Source organism: Pelodiscus sinensis, chromosome 17 (genome assembly GCF_049634645.1).
Source record: "Pelodiscus sinensis isolate JC-2024 chromosome 17, ASM4963464v1, whole genome shotgun sequence".
Classification (NCBI taxonomy): domain Eukaryota; kingdom Metazoa; phylum Chordata; order Testudines; family Trionychidae; genus Pelodiscus; species Pelodiscus sinensis.
Genome location: NC_134727.1, coordinates 23,287,838 through 23,312,545, shown reverse-complemented (window position 1 = coordinate 23,312,545; position 24,708 = coordinate 23,287,838). Strand labels below are relative to the sequence as shown.

The 24,708-nt window shown below is 40.0% G+C and overlaps 1 protein-coding gene across 1 annotated transcript in view; it reads right to left on the bottom strand.

Annotated features, from left to right (window-relative positions):
• Nucleotides 1–24,411, bottom strand: part of NR3C1 (nuclear receptor subfamily 3 group C member 1) — a 165,850-nt gene extending 141,439 nt beyond the window's left edge. Inside the window, exons 1-2 of the mRNA XM_075900312.1 lie at nt 24,272–24,411; nt 20,736–21,906 (exon numbers count right to left, since the gene is read on the bottom strand). Of these exons, the coding sequence (XP_075756427.1) occupies nt 20,736–21,892 (1,157 nt within the window). The 5' untranslated portion in view covers nt 21,893–21,906; nt 24,272–24,411. The remainder of the gene's footprint in view (nt 1–20,735; nt 21,907–24,271) is intronic.
• Between the last annotated feature and the right edge of the window lie 297 nt (nt 24,412–24,708).

The window sequence follows — 24,708 nt, the reverse complement described above, 5'->3', positions numbered from 1 at the left end:
CATCCCTTTTCCAGAAAGGGATGCCAATGTAGACACAGCCATAATGAAACAAAAATGCCTTACTGTTTACTTAGGGTTGGAGGTTCAAAATAAAAAGTCACTAGTATGGAGAAGAGTGTGACAGCAGCTGTTTACTATACATGGACATCTGATACCAACGTAAGTGGATGATAGTTAAGGAATTTAGTAATCACATTTAAGGTATCAGCTTTGGTTGGTCCATACAGGGGCTGTGAAAAGATGTTTAAAAATGTAACAGTGTAACTGTTTTTACTGCAGGATCTGCAGTATAAAAATTTATACTGCAGAGTCCGCAGTGCCCAGGAAGGCTCTGCTGTTGGCTCTGCAGCTGGCTCCCTGGGAGCCCACCCCTCAGAGCAAGCATGTAATCTGCAGCAGTGGGCCAAGCTGGCCCACCATGGACAGGGCTGCTCCAGCCAGAGCAACCCCTGCCTGTGGTGATCTGCTCAGGCCAAGCCTGCCACAGACAGGGACTGTTCTGACTGTCTGTGGCAGTCCCTGTCTGCAATAGGCCCTGAAAGGCTGAAGCAGCCCCCTGCCCAGGGCGGACAGGGAGCTGCTCCTGCCCATACCAATTAACCATTTACCTCCCTATTCCACACCATGCGGAGTAATTCTGGACTCAAGACTTCAGATTTGAAAATGCAATCGTTATCCTCAAACTGTAACATCACTATACCCAATTTACAACTGGGGAAACTGGGGCACCGGAAGTGAATCAAGATGCCCAAGCAAGCCAGTGGCAGATGACATTTTAAAAGTATTTCATTTTTTAAATTAATATGCATGCAAATATTTCAAGTTAAGTTTCACAAAGTATAATTTTATATATGTATTAATTATTACTATATAAAATTCTGAAATGAAACAAATGTGTAGAAGCACTAAACTTGCATCAGGATCGGTTAGTAAGGATTTCTATGCTTTACAGTGCTACAGTCAATCCTGTAGTTAACACCCTGGAGGCAAAGGATCTCATTGCAAGCTCAGGGCCACAGTTTGTTTGCTGTATAAGACAGAAAAAGCAATGTGATTACTACAGGGTTTAGAAACATCACTGGATCCTCAGTAAACAGACTTGTAACATTTAGCAGCTGAAAAATTTAATGATTTCTCTCTTTGAAAAAGAATTCCCTCCTATCTTTGCGGGGGTGACAAAATTATATCAGAACTTTGAATAGAGAGCGGTAAGAGAGGAAAATCTCAGCTTTACATCTGGGCAAACTGCCAACTCCTAGCCAAGGAAACTGAGTTTGTTTGTGATCACAAATGTGAATGTATATTCTACACTGTCCCTCCTCTCTCCCCAACTACTCCACATTCTTGTGAACAAGAAGAGTATTGAGGTTAACTAGAAACTGGTCTCTCTGAAAGTTTTAGCAGAGGTCTCCACTTGAATATCCCGAAATAGATTCAAAATGGTAGACAAAAATGAAAACCCGTATCTGGTCCAGTTTTTTTAAGTGCCAAGCAATGGGTGCAGTGAGTACACAGAACCTGTAGAAATCAACCACTTGATTTCAAGGTCATATTCACTATTTAAATAATTAAGAAAAAATTATAAACTATGCCGTAAATCTATTAAAAAAAAGCAGTCCTATCTGACACTGCATATTCCACAAGTGGTGGTTTTAGGATTCTCAATTATGACCTAGGTTTATCCAAACTACTGCATGTTGACTTGAATATTGCCACACTTGGAAAGGCAAGTGCTTAACCTTCCTGAATGCTATAATGTTATTAAAAGTCATGCAACAAAAAATTTCAAGTCCCCGAGTACTTAAAACAACTGTATAGTACAGCAGTTCTCAAACTTTTTGGGGTCCGGAGCCCTTTACATGCGTAAAAAATGTATGTGGAGCCCCAGCAGTCCACTGATTGTATGTGTTGTACCTATCGATGTTTCCAGTTTGTCAACCTCATGGAGCCCCTGAAGATGTCTTGCGGCACCCTGGGGCTCCGTGGAGCATAGTTTGAGAAACACTGGTATAGTAAATTGTCCAATATGAAATCAGGCACTGTTTCTAGTTCAAGTCTACATTATTTAACCTTCTCCCTCAGCAGTGAAATCCTAACCCCACTGAAATCAATCCACCAATTACTTTAGAGGGGCCAATATTTCACTCCAGATTTGTTTTTCTATTTACTTCTTTAAAAAGAATAAAACTAAACGGTGTTTTCAACCTATATCCGTATGGCACAACAATAAACTGTACACTTACAATGGTCACTGTCTTGCAACTGATTGGTACTCCCCTGTTCTGAATTCGATATTCATGAAAACTGGAGCTTAACGAAACAGAATGTATACTTATATTTTTAAGTCAATCTTCCTTCCACCTCCCAATCTCCCATGTTGAAAAAGTTTAAAACAGAGAAATTTAGTTAAAACACACAGTCTTTAACTGAATCTATTTTTACAAATAAATTTTACATTTTCCTTTGAGGTCTCAAAAGTTGAAAAAGGTTTCTTTTGATAAAAGACACAAAAATCACAGCTACAGGTTTTAAAAAATAAAGATACATTTTAATATCACTGAATTTATAGCAGCTTGTTGCACTTAAATTCTCATGCATGTTAACATTTAATGTTTCAGCATCCCATTAATTTAAAAGTGAGATCTTGATAAACGCTGGTTGACTTTGGAGATGTAACATGCAATACCAACAACCAAGAATGTCATAATTTGACAGAAATCTTCAATTAAGAGTTTAAATTAGTATTTAAAGTTTTTTTCTATTTCTGGATTTTCATGTGAACTGCAGTGAATGCGGCATATGAACTTGTGACAGTGATCCTCTGGTTACTACTACATGCTATCTACAAGACATATTAGTCAGATAAATATTAGTATCCCGAGCCTGTGTTCCAGTTCCAGTAGAAATGAAAGAATCCCACAAACTCTTGTGTTAAAGTTAGACCAAATAGATGTCCCTTGGCAGTACTCCCCCCCCCCTTTTTTTTAAATCAAGGCAGGATACGTGCAACATTGGACCTTCCACAGAAAAGACCAAGAAATGGGAAAAAATTCTAGAAGACTGAGTGAGAGAAGGAGAAATAAATGCTGCTATAACTAAGCAATATTTTAGAAATCACTCACCACAACAGGGGTTTCTTACACATTTGTTTAATGGGTATATAGAAATATATAAACACCACTGGTGAGATACATATAATAGAGAACAGAAACGTAAGAAATGTATCTATCAAAACAGACAACCTCCCCTGTCTTCAGTGCATTAATCCATCTCCTCAGAACTACCATTTTAATTTGAAAAATCAACCATTGTGATTTATCTATATAGCACACTCTGTACATACTAGCTAGGATTCTAATTGTGCTGACTTACTTGTCATTCAAGAGAAGTTGACACGAAATTAATGTCTTGACATTCCTGCTACAATGAGAACTTGAAGACAACTACTAACAGAATTTAAATCTTCTGTCATGCTAGATATTCCACCTCAGTTGGGGTTAAGAATATTCAAGCACAATATCTGTATTACTCCCAGAACTCAAACATTCATAACTGTATTAATTCCTGAAATAAATATGAATATACATAAACCCATATTGTACTATAAATGGATTTCACATTAAAGAATGTTAGAAAACCTGTGCTATGAAAACCATTAAAACAACCCACATATTCAGCCATAAAGTAGCTTAGTACTTTGGGGTGCATCAGAATTTCAGGTCTGATGTATGCACTGTCAAGATTTGGGAGACAAAGGCTGGAAAACCAAAAAGGCAAACTCTCTCGATATGCTATACAATGTAAAGGAAGTTCTGATTCTATCTTGTAACGAGTTTTGTGTGTGGGAACTCCACCAATTATGGAACATAGCTATACCTCCTCCTTGCAAGTCAACAAGTAGTTTTATTCACCCAGAAATGAGGGATTTTCAAACCCAACCTTATACTCATGCTGTGGCTGGTGTTTTCTTCTTTAGCTAGTAATAAACCCATTTCAGAACACCATAACTAAATACTGGACAACCTTTCTAAATGAGCGCACACCAGAAAAATCCAAATATACCGTCATACTAGGTTTTTTTTTCTGCTTTGGCTTCACTCACCTGGAACACAGGTTACATCTAGCAAAGCCCACAAATCCCAAGTGAGACTACAATATTCAAAAAATTAGACCAAGTTTCCATGGATTATCACCTCCAAGATTCTGCGTATAAGGCAGCCTGGCAAAAATCTCATACTGCATAGGAAATTATCATTGCTCATTGCTTTGATAGAATGTGGCTCGACTATCAGTGATTTGAAGAGAGACCTTTGGCTATGAACACTTTTTTTTTTAATTTACCATATTACTGGCTGAGAAATCCTTTGATTTTGTTTGGCAACCCTTTTTAGAATTTAAAGGAGACGAAGGAGAGGGATTCAAAATGAGAAGAAAAATAGCCAGTGGAGTATTAAAATTAAGGCATGGGACTGGTATAAGAACTTGCAAGCAGGCCTATCACCGCACAAACAAACCTAACAATAGGCTCCTGAACATATTTGAAATATTAAGAGGATTATTTAAATTGAATTTGGGGAAGTTCTCTTTCGGGGTACTTTTTTTATTTCTCAAGTTGAGCCATATCCTATTTCTCAAGTACTGAAATTCTTTCAGAAAGAGTTTGAGAGAAGCGCATCACTTCTTGCATTATGATTGTTAGAGGTTAGCTGTGGTATATATAGGGAATCTATTGATAGGTTCTGAGGCAACCCTCCTGCCATACAGCTCCTAGCTACCCGCTGCCTGCACCCTGAGCTGTTTTTAAAATTTTTGAGCTGAGTCAGCCCTCTGAGTTATATTGTTTGATTGCCTACTTCCACAACCCAGAGAGGCTGGGTGGCCTGTTGAGGTGCCTGCTCTGCAGAGCTGGCCTGACCTCCACCAGCTCTTGCCCCACAAAACAGAAGTCAAACTACGCCTATCCCCAACAGCCATCCCCCAGATCTGGATCCCAACCCTGATCCTGTTGAGCCTCAGAGTCTATACAGCATATTGAGGTAGCCCTCAGCAAGAGAAAAATTCAGAACCCCTGTATTAAATTACATTTCTGCATGTCCCATACTTGCAACAAGTCCAATAACTAAATCAGGGGTGGGGAACCTTTTTTCGGTCAGGGGCCGCTAATCTAAAGAAAAATCAGTCGGGGGCCGCACACAAGTGAGAAGCCCCTGACTGAGAAGATACTCCCCACATTCCCCTTGCACACCAGAGCAGGGGCAGATGACCGTTTTGCGGGGCCTCAGGCAACATAATTCTGCAGGCCCCCCCCCCTTTGCCACGGCGCATGCGCAGCAACGCCATGCGCATGCGCGGGGCTTTCTGAAGCGCGGGGCCTGGGGCGGCCGCCCCGTTCGCCCTACCCTATATCCGCCCCTGCACCAGAGCCTAGGGGAGCCCAGGCGAGTAGATTGTGTTCTCCAGTCCTGCAGGTGGGTGGCAGGGGGGCTGAAGTGCCAGCCTGAAGTTCCCCATCCCTGATTTAAATAATCAGAAGGCTAGTTCAATATCTCTCCAACTCGACCATTACCCATCAGTTAGGCTGAAAAAGTGTCTTGATGAATGACAATACTAGATATATCTCCTGAAAGAAGACATTATATATTGGTACACTGGTGGTATTGAGAAACATGAGAAGGCTCCAATGTGTGATGAAATGGAGTAAAGATAGAATTAAGCTCTGCAGCATTCCACACAAAGATTTTAGGTAGAGAGAAGACATTATCCAGCAAGACATGTGGAATTTGCCCAAGAGAAAATGAATATGACGTACAACATCCAATCCTGATAAATCTTGAAAGCAAATTAGGTGCACTCCGTATGAGACACTGGAGTGAATACTGGGGTGAGGTCTGATATACCCAACTGTCTAAACATTGATACTCAACCTCTTCCCATAATGATAAAAAGATCCACCCCCAATGCCAAAGATGCTGAATGGCAGCTCCCAGACTGTACAAAGAGGGCTGGACGGCTGAAATTCTCCTTATCTGACAATGAACATACTAGAAATATCGAAGTCAGAGAGTATTAACAGCTGATTTTATAATCATGACAAAGACGACTAGGGTCAAATAAGTTACAAAAGCACAGAATTAAGTGCTTTTCTTTGAGGGGGATGGGAGTAATTATAGAAGAACAGCCATACTGGGTTAGAACAACAGTCAGTCAAGCCCAGTGTCCTGTCTTCTGAGCGTGACCAGTGCCAAAAACATCAAAGGGAATGAACAAAACTGGGCAACTGTGAGTGATCCATTCCGTGTCACCAAGTCTCAGCTTCTGGCAATCAGAATGCAAGGAACACCCAGAGCATGGGGTTGAGTTCCTACCACCTTGGCTAAAACCACTGGTGGACCTATCCTACATAAACTTATCTAATTATTTTTAAAGCCCACTTATACTTTTGGCCTTCACAACATCCCCTGGCAATGAGTTCCACTGATGGACTGTGCATTGTGGGAAGAAGTACTTCCTTATATTTGTTTCATGACATAACATCTGGTTCTTGTATTAAATGAATACTTCCTTATTCATTTTCTGCACCCAATCATGATATTACAGACTTCTACCATATCTCCCCTTTGTTATCTCTTTTCTATGCTGAACACTCCCAGTCTTTTCTATGCTGAACACTTCTCAAACGGAAACTGTTCCACACCTTTAGTCATTTGTGTTCCCCTTTTCTATACTTTTTCAAATTCTAGAATCTCTTTCTTGTGACAGGGCAATCTCTTTGTAAGTTTTACAGTCACCTTTGGACTTAACTATCTTGAATTATTTTGTATCATCTGCAAATTTTGCCACCTCACTATTCACCCACTTTTCCAGATCATTTACAAATTTATTGAACAGCATAGCTCCCAATACAGATCTTTGGGGGACCTCACTGTTTAAATTGTGTCTCACTTGCTGAGGCACACAGGTAAAGGAGCCCTTTGTTGATATTTTGGCAACACAGACAGAAATATATTTCAGGAACCAACTTATCAATAACAGATTCTGTTTCACTATGCAAAATCTTGTGAATCTAACAATTCCTTAAATGAAATGAAGTGGTGAAAGATGTTAACTAAATCTCCATTACTGTCGTGAGAATCACCTCCCCCTTCATAACTAACTTCTTTACCAACTAACATCAGTTACAAGCAGCATAAGTCACTTAGGGGCATGTCTACATTACAAACTTAAGTTGACCTATGTCAACCCCTCCTCCTGTCCATGGTGAGCATTCTCACATGGAGTGTTTCCACTGATTTAAGAGGGGAAGCATGGGGCACTCAGTGTCCACGCTCTCAGCTCTGCATGTAACTCCCTACCAACAATCGGGCTGTCACTGAGGCTCTCAGCTCACAAAGATCTGCCACCTAAACTCCAGGTGAAGAGTTCCTCACCAACAGCCCCCTTAGGCTCTGGATGCAGGCCTTTGTGGGGATAGCCAGGCTTTTGGTGGGAAGCAAGAAACAGGGAGCCTGAGCGGCAGCGCATCCAGCAACAGGGAGCACTTCCACTCGCCCATGGGTGGCAGCCCGAGCTGTGAGCCAGGCTTTTTTGTCAATTTCATGGCTTCCGCACCAGCTACCAAACTGAAAAAAAATGACAGCCAACAGCCAATATAAGTAACACAGTGTCTACATGGACATTGTGTTACCCTGACTACACTGATATAAGCCCTAAACTTTTTGTGGAGCTGGAGTTATGTTGGTGTAGTAGTGCACTTATGTTGGTAGAGGCAAAGCTGCAGTCAGACACTAACATAAGGCCGATTACATCAACTCAATTCTGTAAGATAGAATTGTACCTACTCTTGGACAGTATTTATGCATGTTAAATATTTCACCAGGAAAAAAATCATTAAGTGGAACATCTGGTTTCCAAAAGCAAAACAAGAGCAAGGCAATAATATCCATCCCTAGGCAAATATGTAACACAAAAGAAAAAATAACCAGGGCTGTTGCAAGTGTTAAACCTACTTTCTATAGCACAGTGTTGGTTTCAAGATATGATGAGAGTTTTCCATATGTGCTTCACAATTTCAGCTAACACATGAGAAATCATGTTGTGGACAAGTGACCATTTGAAAAGCTTTCACATCTTGGTGACCAAATGAACTTTTACGTTTTTAAATCCAAAACCCTTAGCGTTTAAGGCTACGTCTAGACTACAAGCCTCTTTCGAAGGTATCTTTCGAAAAAGCCTCTTTTGAAAAAGCCTCTTTCAAAAAAGAGCATCTAGACTACAATCAGTACTTTCAAAAACACAAGCCGCTTTTTTGAAAGAGAGCACCCAGGCAGTCTCGATGCTCTCTTCTGAAAAAGCACAGTTTGCATTACATAGCACCTTTTCTCAAAAGGGCACTTGTGAAAAAAGGCATTATTCCTCGTAAAACGAGGTTTTCCATGGCTGAAAAACCTGCCACGTTCTTTCGATTTACTTTCGATTTACTGCGGCAGCAGTCTAGATGTAGGGGAAGTTTTTTCAAAAAAAGGCCACTTTTTTTTAAAAAAAAACAATCCTGTAATCTAGACACACCCTAAGTTCCGTTTCTATTTTTGCCACTAAGGGTACAACTGCAAACATTATTTTTAACAGTCATGAATTAACAGTTTGACCGATGGAGAGTTACCTTACCCATCCAGTATTTTATTAGCCATAGCCAAACAAAGAACAAGAATTCAAAACATTTGTTTTTGAAAAAGTGTCTCATTACTATTTAAAAAGTTGGAATCAAGAGCAAACTCTATAACAAGTTTGGAATTCAAAACTTGGATCAGGATTCAGAGTTATGTTTTTAAACTAACACACTTATACTGATGGGCCCTTTTCCTTCCCCGTGTAAAATGACTTCTACTTTTACTAGCTAAATAATTTTAATGTCACTAATTTTAATTTTTCTTCAAGACAAACCCATATTTAACATATGTGAAAGACATTAGCCAAAATGTATTCATTGCAATTCCTTGTGGGCTTTATCTTGATGAAAAATTATTTAAAGCAGTACTGTACTGAAGGAAAAAGGGTGAAGAACTTAGACAAACAGCACAAGAACTACATAATTTTTTAATTTAACATTCATTAGAGATGGTCCACTGGTGTTATTTGCCATTGAATAAAACTATCAGAGACAGTGATTCTGTCATATAATAACAGAAATACTATATAGTCTACGCTAGAACATTTCATATTAACTGACAAACAAAAGAGATGACTACTATCCACTCCCAAATGTGTCGTTTTCCTTTCCACTATGTTGAAGAGATGATAGTTTTATTTTCCTCTGTACATGTCACTCATTAGCTTTAATGTACATGTTCCTTCTAAATTACTCCCTGTAAACAATAAATTAAAAAACAGATGTCATATTCCCTTCTCTGAAAGAGTTATCCTATGCCATCATTAATTTAAAATAATAGCCAAAAAAACAAGTAGGGCTACTTTTCTATATTTTTAGTCTTCTGTCCTTGTACCCCACTCTGTCTTGCTTAAAACCTCAACAGAAAACTGTAATTATAAATGCTGCACATCAGAGACACACTGTTTTGTACAGTGATAAGAACACTGCTGGAACTAAAGATACAGTAATACACAAACATCAGAAGGAACAGTAACTCCTGTCATATGCAAGACAAGTCTTAGACTAAAAGATAAACAGATATATTTTAGATTACTTATGGCGCTTAGACTACAGGTTAAGGTAAATTCCCGTCTTATTTCTGAGGCTGCCAGCACATTATTTGGCCCCTAGAGTAAGTCACAACAACTTTAATATTGCGCCCAGCTCCAATGGCTCCAAAGGAGCCACCCTAACAACTATCACTGAAGCGCAACTTATTCTAGCCACAAACCCTGCAGCAGGTGCACCGACATATCCCTTATCCCAGAAGTACCAGAAGGAAATCTAGTTCAGACAGGCATGCCAGTGTTATGACATCTGGGGTTTCCCCAAGAACTAAGATATGCAACTTTGGTGATCCTCTGCACAGACGATCACAAAGGAACAATACTGAGAGCCAGGATCTGGTGTGTAGCCTTGAAAATCCAGTGAAAGATACCTCAGAATATAAGTCCTACCTACTTTCAAAACAAAATACTGTTTGTATATTCATGAGTAATTTTATAAAAAGCCAGATTTCACCACTTTTACACACATTTGGTAATATCTTTCTTCTGAGACTATTCGCAGAATAAGATACTAGTCAACATGGCAGAATCTGGCCCAAATTACTCCAGTATAAAATATATGAATGCTATGGACTGAACAGATTCAAATCCATGTTCACTGTCTACAAGTTAACAGCACATTCCATATTTTTCTAAATAAACGCAATACCTTTAATTCTGCTTGTTACAAGTTTTATGGTGCATAATATTAGTCAACACCACCAAAACTAGTTTTAAACCCTTGTTTTTAGGTGGTTTTAAATGTTTTTTTTTAAATAGGTGAATCCAAATACAATCACTCTGCTCAATTTCCAGGTAAGAATGGAAGTCAAAATAAAACCACATGGTAAATACCCTAATATTTATTTTTAAATTAAATGGTATTGTATCAGATGAGGCAAATTTGAAAAAAATCCCTAGACTTCTAAATATTATCCTGTGAAAAAGCAAGGGTATGTCTACACTACAGCGCTAATTCGAACTAAGCTAATTCGAATTAGCGCAGCTAGACCTAAAAACTAGTTTGAATTAGCGTTTTGCTAATTTGAACTAGCATGTCCACATTGAGTGGACCCTGAACAGAGGTTAAGGATGGCCAGAAGCAGTGCAGGCAGGGCATCAGATGAGGACTTAGAGCGTGGAGCTGCTGTCTCAGGCTAGCCGAGGGCTGTGCTTAAAGGGACCCAACCCCCACCCCGGACAGACAGTTCTCAGGGGTGTCCCACTTGCAAAGCAGTCCTGGCTTGGATTGCCCGGAGCACCCACACTGGGCACATCACAGCACTCGGCCATCAGACCGGCTGCACTTGCCGCAGGCTGCCATCTGGGGGGAGGGGACAACTGGGGGGCTGCAGGAGAGCTTCCACCCCCAGAAGCCCGCAGAGCCAGCCCAGTCCTCCCCATCGGGGGCTCGTACCCCATTCCTCCATCACCTCCTTCCACGTACCCCTCCCTAGCCCCCCTTCCTGATGTACAAAATAAAGGACAATTGTGTTCAAAAATAGAATCTCTCTTTATTGAACAAAACTGGGGGAGACTGGGAAAACGAGGTGGGAGAGGGGAAGAGAGAGGGTGGGAGAGGGGAGGGTAACTACAATGATGAGGGGTTTGGAACAGGTCCCATATGAAGAGAGGCTAAAGAGACTGAGACTTTTCTGTTTACAAAAGAAGAGATGGAGGGGGGATATGATAGAGGTCTAATAAAAGCACGAGTGGGGTGGATACAGAAAAGTTCTTCATTAGTTCCCATAATAGAAGGACTAGAGGACACCAAAGGAAAGGAATGGGTAGCAGGGTTCAAACTAATAACAGAAAGTTCTTCTTCACAAAGCAAATAGTCAACCTGTGGAACTCCTTGCTGCAGGAGGCTGTGAAGGCTACAACTAGAACAGAGTTTAAAGAGAAGTGAGATTAATTCATGGAGGTTGGGTCCATGGAGTGGTATTAGCCAGAGGGTAGGAGTGGTGTCCCTGCCCAAGGTTTGTGGAAGGCTGGAGAGGGATGGCACGAGACAAATGGCTTGGTCACTGTCGTCGGTCCATCCCCTCCAGGGTCCCTAGGGTTGGCCGCTGTCGGCAGACAGGCTACTGGGCTAGATGGACCTTTGGTCTGACCCAGTACGGCCATTCTAAGCTCAGGGTCGGGGTCTCAGTGGACCACCTTGATTTTCATGCAAACCTGCTCCTGGGTGGCCGCTTTCCTGTGCCTAGTGTGGAGGTCGTGGATGAGGTCCACGATGTTTGCACTGGACCAGGTGGGTGCCCGCCTCTTGCGGTCCTGGGCAAGCTCCTGGGAGCCGCCAGCCTGGTCCTGGGAAGAGGGGGAGGGCTGGGGGGCATCGGGTGGCTGGCTCGAGCCGTGCCAGGTGCAGGGTCTGCTGGCTGGGTGCTGGCAGGCTTGCACCTGGCATGGGCACCGTAGCCAGCCCGTGCCCCTTTAAGGGGTCCGGGGCCGGAAGGGGGGCAATAGAGTTTCCCTGGTGTTGGCCAGAGTGGCCACCAGGGAAAGCTGGGGAGGGTTAGCCTCCCACTAGTTCGAATTAAGGGGCTACTAGTCCTCGTGGAATGAGGTTTACCTAATTCGAACTAGCGGAGCGCTAGTGTAGCGCCTATCAAAGTTAATTCGAACTAACGTCCGTTAGTTCGAATTAACTTTGTAGTGTAGACATACCCTAAGAGAGGACTTTGTAATTCATACAAAAAACGATTACTTAAGAATTTTAGATGTAAACTTTGTAATTCTGCTGCAAAAAGCACTAGCACTAAAAAATTGAAAACTTACTTTTGATTAAACTTAAGTAAAGGAAAATAAAATTACAATTTTTTAGAAATCCACACCATACCTAAAGAATACACATGAAACTTAGAAGAAAAGTAGAAATGAAAGCTTGTCTGCATTCAATAAACAGTTAAACTGCACAGTATAAAGACAGTATTATTTAATGCAGAACTTTTATATGCTGTTGTAATTGCTGCTTCACCCAGCTGACTTATGAAAAACTATACAAGTAAATAGGATTTGTTTAAACTGTAGTTTTATGGCTATCCCCAGCTGAAGAGTAAAATTAAGCTGTAAAAGTTCAATCTACTGTTTTTAAAAATAGCTGAAGTATAAACACCACAGCATGCAAAAAAAACCTAAATTGTTTTCTATAATTAAAATTGGGCTTAAACAAAGAAAATTGTACTGAAAATCATATGAAATATAACATATTTAATCAGACCTACACAGCTTTTCATATAAACCTACTCAGCTCTCCTAGTATAACTGGACATATCAAGCACAGGGAGCTAAAAATGGATTTAATCTTGCATAACTGATCATTTAATGTACATGATCAGAGTTTCATAATACTTTAAGTCACAATGCTATAAAAAATTCCTGATACAATCCCTTTTTGGTAAAAAAAGTCACAGTATCTTTTAAAACTAGAAATACAAATACACTATATCCTCCATACTCTGGATGTCCCTAGTTTGGGAACACCTGTGGTACAGACCTGGGCAGGAATAGATGGAAGTTCTCTCTGTGCTGCCGTTCACCCTCTCCTCAAGACGGGGAAACAGCGGCATAGCAACACGCTCTGCTGGAGGCTTTTCCCCAATGCTCCCATAGCAGCAAGGGGTGTGAGTGTGTGTGCACGCCTGGGAGCGATGGGGGACATGGAGCACCAGGTAAACGCCCTACGCTCATCCCCTCACTGTCTCCCTGGCCGGGCAAAATCTTTAATCCAGAAAACCCTGCTAACCCAGGATTGCAGGATTAAAGAGATTCAAGTGTATAATTTTATTCCACAAATTCATATAATCAAGACAAACATTGTAGATGTCCTAAACAGTGCAGTAAATCTATCCTTTCAACAAATTTACCTCTGCATAAAAGGATCATACATTTCAGTAACATTATCAGTTACGCATTTTAAAGGCTACACTCACACACACTCACACTTGTATAATCCATGTAAGTCTCTGTGCAAGTTTACTTTAATTTTTCATTCAAAAATCCCAGAATCTATGAGGCTACTGACATAAAGATCACTACAAATTAACTCTGACACATGCAGTACTTTCTATGAGAACATGGTGAGTTTTGTGCTTAGATCCTATGGTGGATCACATTTTCCATTATCAACTCACTGTACATGCTTGGATTTTTATATACTGTAAGTTATCTAAATAGAATGCTGAAAACCCAGTGAGCCACCAAACACTTTAGTTAAAGATGTTTTTAGGTCTCTCTTCAGCACTAATTACTCTAAAAGCCCCTCTCATATTGTGAAACTGAATTTCCTGAAACAATTAGCTTTGAAGAGTCAGGCAGAACTTAGGCACCAAAAAGACAGACAGCAGTTGATGGATGTAATAGGAGAGAGAGAGAAAGTTCATTTGAGAAGACCTGCTAGAGATAAACATGAGAATGGATTTTTTTTTAATTAAAGAGATCCCAATTTCTTTTCTTACCAAAAGTCAGGTGACTCGACTCTCTCCCAGTTACTCCTTTCTCTTGCTAATATCTACAAGTATGTATGTTTGTTTTTGGAGACACCTTTTGACTACAACTGACCAGACAAACTGTCCCTAATGGAAAGCACAGTTCCACTTCATCCTTCTTTGATTATGGTCTTTGGCCTCTTCTTCTCCTTTACCTTTCTCCTCTCCCCTCCCCTAAAGTCTTCCAGCACTGGATGTATCAGCAGATCCAAGGCATAACTACAGAAGCACTACCAATATTAGGACTATTACATTAACATTGCCTGCAAGGCTAAAATTATAAATTTCTAGCTTCAGGCCTACTAGATAGGATGAAATATACTGTGTTGTTGTTTTCTCTCACCCTCCTAACACATACATACTGTGCCACACAGAGACAAGTCTCCTGCATCTGAAAGGAATGAAACAGTTGTGTAGTGGATTAAATAGTAATATTGTCAATGTAATGACTTTGTAAGTTAACTTCTTATTGGGGGAGATGAGATATACAAAGTATATGTTGAAAGTTGTGCAACAAGTTTCACTGCTATTTATGGCATATATTTGAGCCAGTGATATACCACACAAACATGTCAAATTATTCAGTGAAGTTACTTGAAAAACATATTTAGTGAATACTATTCACCCAACCATGTTTAATAGATTTCCTCCCAATTTCACTCTACTTTTTCTGTAAGAGAACAAGGTGCATCTTCTCTATTATTTATATCCATTTCCATTCTTTTACAGTTGATTTTTCCACTTTAGTCTGATTTTTTATTCTTCTTTCCCAGCTAATAGCTACAGCTCATCTTTCTTGATGCTCAGAATTTTTAAAAGCCACAAAATAGTGGAAATGAGGGGAGATTAATTAGAAGGCGACTTTTCAGCTTGAAAAAGAGATGTCTAAGAGATTATGTTAGAGATCTATGAAATCATGATAGGTATGGTGAAAGTAAATAAGGAAGTGTTATTTTACTCCTTCACATAACACTAGAACAAATGACATTAACAGGCAGCAGATTTAAAATGAACAAAAGGAAGTATTTCTTCACACAACACACAGTCAACCTGTGGAACTCTTTGCCAGAAGGTGGTGTGAAGGACCAATACTATAAGGTAAAAAAAAAAATAACAAGAAATTCATGAAAGATATGTCCATTAAGGTCTATAAGCCACGATAGCCTATGTTTGCCATAAATTGGCAATGGGTGACAGGGAATGGTTCACTTGATTACTTGTTTTGTTCATCTTCTCTGAAGCAGCTGGTACTGGTTGCTGGTACTGATCAGAAGACAGGATACTAGGCTATATGAACATTTGGTCTGACCCAGTATGGTCATTCTTAGGACTCCTGTCAGTTTTACTGCCGTCAGCGAGCCTTCTCAACATCAGTAGTTGAAAAGCTGCTGTGCTACAGCTTGGAAAGCTTTGCTTCTGCTTAAGGATGTTAAATTGTGGGTAATCAGCTAATTGAGTAGTCAATAAGGGGGAGAACTACAGAGCCACAACCAGGAGCTAACCCCACTACAGCTATGCATTTTAAATGTATTAAGAGCCTGGTAGCTCTTAATACATTTAAAAGGCAGAGGCATAGCTGGTGGACCAGGTGAGCTGGGAATCTGCTGGTTGCTGGCTTTCTCCTGGTCCCCGGTTTGCCCTCCCCCTGCTGGGCCTCTGCTTTTTAAATGCATTAAGAGCCACCATGCTCTTAATACATTTAAAACACACAGGCACAGGGGGGGGTGACCAGGAGCAAGCTGGGACAGCTAATTCCTGGCTTGCTTCCAGTCTCCCCTGCTGCACCTCTGCGCATGGCTCTTAATATATTTAAAAAGCAGAGGCACTGCGGAGCTGGGGGGAGACTGGGACTCTGCCTCCTTTTCCCCCCAGAGATGGTGAGGGGGAGGGGCAGGGGAAACAGCTTTTAAGCTTGCTCCCCCCCAACACCAGCTCTGGCTCTTTGATAGAGGCAGAAAGGGTGGGGGGAGGGGAGCAACTAGTCAAGTCACTACTCAACTACCCGATATGCTTATCAAATAGTCAACTGGTCTCTTACATCTGTGCTGCTGCTGCTCAAAGGAGAAAATTGTCTGTAAACTTAGGAATCCAACACTGCATTAGTTACACCATTGCACATTTGGAAGGTTATTTTCATAACAATAAGGGCTACAAAAAATTATATTCTGCAGAAAATTGACATTATTCACCTTCGAAAGCTTTATATTCTCCACAGGCAAAAGGACTTTTCCATATCCTGATTATCACTTATCCCTTGTAAGACAATATGCTATGCTATACTAAGAAGTTGAAATAATTTAAAAATTGCACTGCATCAGTTCAAGACTACAAGCTTAGTGACCATGTCAACATTAAGTGTTTTCTTTAAATGATATGATTAAATACCATGATCTGACCAAAAGAGAAGCTTGCCTTGCCATATATGTTAGTCAATACTTAATTGATAAGTAATACCAAAATCAAAGAGGATGTGTCTACACAAGGCCTTATGCCAGCATAACCCTTTCAACAAAGAGTTTGTCTGCTGGTTTAGGAACACTACCTCTCCAAAATGACATTATGCCAACAGAATCGTTCTTCTGTCAGTAGAGCTGTAATCACACGGGGGTTGATGTCAGCACTATGGTGGTGTGGTCTTTTTACACAAACTCTGACTGAAAGAGAGAAGTTTTAAGTGTAGACCAAGCCATGGAGTAAAACACTAACAAAGCATTTTTGTTGGAATGTAACTTTAGAAATTCTCCTCCAATGCATCAACATAGTAAGCACAGCCAAAATCTCAATCTGGATCTAAAGGAATCAGTTTCATAAGAAATAAGAATAATAAAGGCTCCTTGGCAACTGTTATTTCTGTGGCAGGTGACCAACCACACCAGTTTGGTTTTGGTTGTCTTTTTTTTTTTAAACTTCGGCAAGTCTTGTCTATAAAGTATCAATTTTAAACCATCAAAAGCTAGGACAATACACCTATTAGAACACTTTAACAGGATTTCTATTATTTTAATAGCAACTGTGCCTACAGTTCATTAGAGACTAAAGGACTATTTTGAAATACAAAACAGTTAGTCTCATTTTCAATTGAAAAATAGAGCAAAACACAAAACAACTGTATTGGATTCATAGTTTTAATTGTCTCTTTAAAATCAGACTTAAGAAAGCATTCTATCCTCACCTCCCCCTAAATACATCTGGAAGTTTGAGGTTTACTAACCAAAATCCAGCCATTGGTTTCAAAAATTCTTTTTCCTTTCTATGTCTTAATTAAATTCATTTGTGGGAAGATTCATCATCTCAAAGAATGCAGAAAGAAAGAGTTAATGACAGGTAATGAAGTCCTGTGGGAGATAGGCATGTCAGCACTTTTACGTAAACCATTTATCTTTTGTACAATGATATATTACCAGTTCTGTTCTAAAGATGTCATTGGTCAAGTCTAGTGCTTAGCTACAACCTTATAGCTTTTTATCTGGCATGATGGATTTTAAAAAAAATCAATCATTTAAAAACATACAACTGGATTTCTCATTAAATACAGGTTAATTTAACAACTATTTAAAATTAAATTTGAAAACTGATAACTTCTATTAAGGCCTGTTTCTATTTAATAATTCAAATTAAGTATAAAAATATGAAGGAGTAGGTTTTCTGACAACTTTTAAATCCAGTTCAGTGGTCTGACTTTAACTAGAGCTTGCGGAAATGCTTGATCAGTTTTTGAGAGCAATAGTCTCTTCTGCAGGTCCAGAGAGAATATTCAGTTTATTCATCTAGTTCATTTCAATGACTAGTCCATTCAAAGTTAAGAAACCAATTGGGTGTTGAAAAAGCAGAAAAAAATTGTTTTCCTCTTCGAAACTATGTATAAAAATTAGGTTTAAGAAGATGAGATCTATTAAGTCAAAAATCTTGAAGAACATGGTGATCAGAAACAATCAGTTCAGGTCACATACTACAAATCATGCTTGTTTTTAAATGCAAGACATGTTCTGGTAAACTTTTTTCTCATGTATGTATGAACACTTATGGGTTTTTTTAATCGAATAAAAAATGTAAATGCCAAAAATAGCATTTTAAATTGAATTTCTATCCATACTGTGCTCAATGCAAATCACAAGTAAACAAATTAATATTTTGCATTTTCTAACACAGAAATGTAAAAATTATGAAGCTGAATAAATGTCTTTCAAGATTTGTAAACTGCTTATTTGGATGATTATAACTTCTGTGATAGATCTGCATTCTCCTTGTTAGCAAAAAGAAGCACCAAATTTATGGTAAAGGCTACATTTCATTGCAAACAACATCTTTTAATGGTTACCAACTAAAAACTCTCTTTAGGCAAATAACTAGAAAGTAAATTTGATTTGTCCTTTTTACATGTGTTCTCTTTTTTTTCCATTATATCCCTTTGGTATATATGATCATGCCTATTTTCTTCCATAATTTGATCTGCGAAAGTGGGTCTGGCCCACGAAAGCTCATCACCTAATAAACCATCTTGTTAGTCTTTAAAGTGCTACATAGTCCTGTTTTTTGTTTCAGCTAGACTAGACTAACACAGCTTCATCTCTATAACTAGAAAGTACAAATTCAAATCACAGAAAACAATTAGTTATTTACATTGCTTTGATTTAGCTTAATCCACTCTGCAGTCTATGATGTGTCATCCTTCAAAGGGCTCCACTGGACCCTTAGATGGAGTTTTAATAGTGAAACAATATTTTCCAATTTTAACTTTTAAATACGTTCCTCAAGTCTGCCTCACTGTAGCAGCAGCAACAAATATGAAATAATGCTTTTCTTAGTTAATTTGGACTAAAGAGATTCTACACACAAACTACTAGAAAAATAACACTAAGGAGACTAATCTAGTGACAAAAATATAATGCATAAAATGGTGGTTATGTGAAATAAATACATCCAACTAATTAACTTCTCATAAACTTATTTAATACTTGTGACAACCAAAGTGTAGTCATCTTTAACTATATCATCTTGCAATATAAAAGTGATAAATATATATAAAATCCACTTTTTACACTGATCACCTTAAAATGCAACTTATGATTATTTTTACCATGCAAGGAATTAGAATAGATGTCTTAAAGACTACCACCACAAAATACTTTAAAGTTTTATATTATTTTCATAGAGCTAGCTGTATTTCCATTTTGACATAATTCTAGTAGTTCTGAAAAATTCCTAGGTTCTTTATACTAGAAATTGCTGTAAAACTTAAAAAGAAAAAGACAATTATGATAAATATCCAATATTGGTAATGAATTCCAGAAACAAAGGATCACTTCCAGCATTGTTAGCTATGCATACTTGAACAAAAACAAAAAACTTCACTATAAGCAAATTATAATATGTATCACTTCAATGTGAATGGAAAAGGTCTTGAAAGCTGTATCGGCATGCCAGTAAGCTCTCCTGCCACAAACTTGTAAATAGCAGAAAATAATAGAGTAATAAAATAAAACATTCCAAAAAAGTAAAAAATATGGCTTTCTTCATAAAAAGTGTTTATGCAAAGCCAACAGCTGCAGATTTCTAAAACAAACTACAGAAAAATTCAGCAAAAGCTGACAATTCGTTGAGACAGATACCTAAAAAAAGTGTTCCTATCAATACATACTGTCTAAGAAATAAAGAACTATTGAAGCCATACTATTATTAGGTGTCTCTATTAAGCTTAGGTTGAGCACTTGGGGCATGAATGGGTGAGAGAGTGTGAGAGAGCAGCCATCCATTTCTATCTTATGTCTCTCATCCAGAAGTGGAAAGTATTATTTCCTTGCTATTAGAGACCTTAATTCAAGAAAACAATTTTAAAAATGGACATTCCAAAATAACTTTTCGAATGTTGGTATCAATTTTAGGAAAATAATTATTTTTATTTCAGAATCAAAATGTTCCGTTGTTTCAGTTCCAGTTAAATTTTGCAAATATTGGATTGTGAGATGCAGCTGAATCCTATCACAAATAATTGTATCTTTTATGTGTTACTATTAAACAAACTGCTAGAGATTTCATACTTGGAATCTTGTTGTCCTGTGTACGGTATCGTAAATACAACATCAAGGTAAACCTAGTTCAGCTTAAAATCTAACTCTACAAACTTCTCCATCAAGAAAATTATTTTTGTTCTGAACATTCAGAATAAAATTGAAAAGAAAAAAAAAGAGGGTAAAATTATTAAACCATTTAATTATTTAGAGTAAGTTAAATGGCTTTTGCATATGCTTACAAATTGGTATGAATCATTTTGTGCAGCAGATCTCTATTGAGTCTTCATATTTTCTCCTTAAGTCATCTATATTACAGCGTGCTTTTATAAACAGTATACCAGTAATTTTCTTACACCCATAGCCGAACAAATAAAATCACTTTTCTTTTATACTATGTATGTGAAGTCTGCTATAGAAACCATAGGTCACAAATGAGAGAAAAAAGATTACCAATTTTTCTTAAAAATCAGCACATATAAATTGCAATACTGAATAGCTATATCTACTATTTTAATAAAATTAAAAATAAAATTACTCTTACCTCAAGTAGCCATTAGAGAAAACAGGCCTGCCAGAAAAGTTCAGAGTTCCCAAGGGAGTCATATTGTCATCCCCAGATACTTGGCACCTATTCCAATTTTCTGAACCAGCAGGCAGAGATGGAATGACATTAAAAACTGGTTTCTGATCCTGCTGTTGTGAGAGAGATGCAGTATTCAAGTCATAATGATACAGTTGTCCTCCAGAAGTACTGACACCATGAACAGAAATGGCAGACATTTTATTACCCATTAGGTTTGACCCAGAAAAATTAGCTTGACAATAAACCGGGCCCATTTTCTCTTGCTTTATTACCCCAGGAGTGCAGAGTTCAATAAAGTCTTCCTTTTCTGTCTTCACCTGCGGCATCTGCATTTTGGGGCTGGGTAAAAGATCTCCATGCTCATTAATTTTAGGCTTAGTGTCTGGTAAGATGGGAGGCTTGCAATCTTCATTTGCATTTCCTTCCAAGAGAAACGATTCATCTGCTGTCATAGGAGACAACAAGTCCCCTTCATCTAGCAATGGGTCTAGTCTCCATGGGCTCCCATTTGGTTCCTTACCTGGCGAAACTGATGGCAATTCTAAATCCTGCAGAATATCAAAGGTACTTTGGTCTTCAGAAAACAACTTCAAGTTGCCACCATTAGTGCCAGCCTGGCCTAAAGGGAGATTGCTGTTAGCCATAATTGGAAAATCCCGCTCAAGAGGTACCCCAACAGATACTGTCCCCTTCGAACTGTCTGTCAGGCTAGCGGACTTGTTCAAGCTTGCAATGCTTTCTTCCAAGAGCCTGAAGTCTGTTTCCCCAGAAGAGATGCCAATTTGGCCCGGCTGTGGAAATCCAAGTTCGTTTCCCATCACTTTTGCATCTGTCTCCCCCATATACAGTCCCATGGAGAGCAACACTGCCTTGGAAAGATCCGGCTGAGGAGCATTGCTTACTAGTCCTTTTGAAAAGTCACCCAAAACAGGCTGCTGTTTAGAGTCTGACTGAGAAGATGTAGGCAGGGGAGATGTAGATGCAGGAGCCCTGACAGTAGCTCCACCCCTGAAGGTTGGATGAAAGTCCATCACAGTCCTTCCTTTGTCACGGAAGTGCACATTTTTCTCTGCTTCCTCTCCATCCAAGGAGCTTAGTGATTCTTTGGGGTCCATTATTTTAACACTGGCTATTAAAAGAAGACAGACAGTTACTTAGCACAGAGATAAAACACAAGAAACACAAATTAGCAGTATGGTGAAGCTAGTTTAGCCACAAAAGTCTGATTTTAAGACAGACACACATGTAACTATTTTTGCAGTCACTGAACAAATGTGATTGCTGGTAACCGTAACAGTCAAAAGCTTTTCTGAACTCTGGTTCAGAATGGTGAACGGAAGCAAAAGTACTTCCCCTCTCAATATTCATTTTTCACTATTCCACCTCTCACCTATTTGAAGGAGTATCTGATTAATAATGCCTTCAATTCACTAATTTACAATTGCTCAAATATTTTTTTATTAAAAAATTATTAGGCTTCACATGTATTTTTCTTCTATTACAACCTCCCTTTCCAAATCAGTCTCCTCTATAGGAGTTCAGATGTAACTGCTGGTATGGGTAGATGCAATGTTAGAATCCTCCAACCACTTTCTCCATTCCCTGCCTAGACATATAACTCAATGTTTTCCTACCGCTTTGACCTACCGTGACCTTTCTATATATATATATATAAATAAAATGGAAAGTTCACTAACTTCAGATCAGATGATCACTCTTCCTAAAGAATTCTAAAGTGTAACTTACATATCCTGAAATCTAAACACAAAATGGAAGCTAAAAAAAAAACCACACATCATTTCCTGGTCTTCCAATAAACATCTAAAGGGAAAATAAGGTCTTATTTTGATTCTGTACAACACTATGTAAAATTCAACCATGTGTACTGTCCTTTAAAATTTGTGCTTATGATCAGTTTCTGTGCTCTTTACTTAGGGTGTTGAAATAATCAGCATGGTATGGTTTCTTAAAATGTCCACAATAAACTTACATCTATCTTAATTTTAGACCCTCCACACTCTGCAGTCCATACCGATCAGGAAAACAAGCCACCCTGCTTCTGCTATGGCTGTATAAAGAAGTTCATGCTTTTCTTTCTGTACACAGAAAGTTCAGCCTTCAGTCAACAATCAATAGGAATCTGTATGTGCAACTATATTTTCAAATGTCAACTTAACAAAATGCTGGTTAAAATGTAATCGTGTTGATACTCCTCCCTCCCCCCATCCCACCTCCAAGTTTAAAAGCGTGAACTTTCTTATGTCCAAATAAAGTTCACATAAAGCATTAAAAATAAGATTTAATATTGAACAGAAGAATCTTCTAGCTTCCCCTCCCCTCACAGTGTGTTCAGGTGAGACTACGTACGTATAGACACATACAAACGGTGCCTAATGTATTTTCACGCCTGTTTCCTGACAGCTGCCGTCAAACTCGAAACCAAAACAGCGTGTGCAAAATGGAAAAAAAGTCCTTCAGCAACATCCTCCCTTTTAAAAGTTACAAGCAACACTAAACTACTCCTCGGCCATTTAAAGTAGACGCCACAACATAAAGCGGGCCGGGAGGAGGTAGGTTCTAGTGGTCGTGGGAGCAGAGGAGGTGGGGAAAGGGGAGCAGAAAAGAACCGGAGTTATTGCATGTGACAAGTTTGCAACAATCCAATATCATCACCCAACAAACTGTCCAAAATAACCCGCATGCAAAACAAAACAAAAATAAACCTCAACAGCAATTAGCTGCACCATTGGTTTAACTGTGGGAAAAAAAGGGGGATGTGCAAATACTTAGACACGAACTAAAATAAACCCCCTTTTACGAAGTGCAGTTTTCACAGGAGAAATGTGTCGAGACCTGTTGAGCTGTCTCCTGGCACGCCCACTTCTGCCAAATAACATCAGCTATTGCTACAAAAGTCGCCAACTCGAGCGCTTTCCAACCCCTCTTGGCTCTCCCATTTCTTTGCCCGCCCCCCAGAAAAAGACTAAGCAGCAGCCACGTTTGTTTGTCGACAGGGAACCCTTCATCGACCACAGGAACATCGGGCAGTACAAATAAGTCAATAAAGCCAAACAGATCGGAGGGGTTCACCCCCCCCCACACACACACAATTTTCAGAGAGGAAATAATTTGCTCAAATACCAAACCAACTACTGCATTCACCACTTCGCCCCAAGAAGCATTTCTCGGGTCTCAAAGGCGTGGGACCAGGCTCGGGCTTTGCACGGTTAAGTCCCCAACTCGTCCCACCTCCAGATGGACCGATGGCGATTTCCAGGACAGCGGCCCAAAGGAAAGGAACGGGTGCCCCGTCCCAGCCCGGCCCCACGCACAGTAGCGCCTCGCCTACGACAGACTCGGCGGGGGGCGCTACCCCTCTTTTCCCCCGAGGAAGCGACTCCCCACAGCCTCCAGAAAAGTTTGAGGGCTCACCCAACGGGAGCGCCCCCCCCCCCGCCTGCGGAGCTCGGAGTCCCCGGCCAAACTCCCCGTACCTTGTTCGGGAGGGGGGTCGCTGGAGCCACTAGCCACCCACGTCCATGGCTCCTGCAGCGGCAGCGAGCGGGGAGGAATAAACAACTCGGCGTGCGGAAGGAGGCGCGGTGAGGGGCGAGCTGAGGAGGGGGGCGCCCCTGCGAACGGAGAGCCCGAAATCCCACCCGGCCGGAACAGCCCCCGAGGCTGCCCTGCCTCCCTCACAAGCTCCTCCCGCCTTCCGCGGCGGGCGCTGACGGCCTCCAGCAGGCTTCGCCCGCTCCAGTCTGCGCCTCGCACCCGGCTGAACCGTCCCCTCCTTGCCCCGGGCAGCCCGCGACTCCGGCGGCGCTCGGCCCCGCCACAAAATGGAGGACGGCGGCAGCAGCCTCCTCCTCCTCCTCCTCCTCCCAGACGCGCGGCGGGAGCGCTCCGGCAGGCGAGCGCTCGCTCGGCG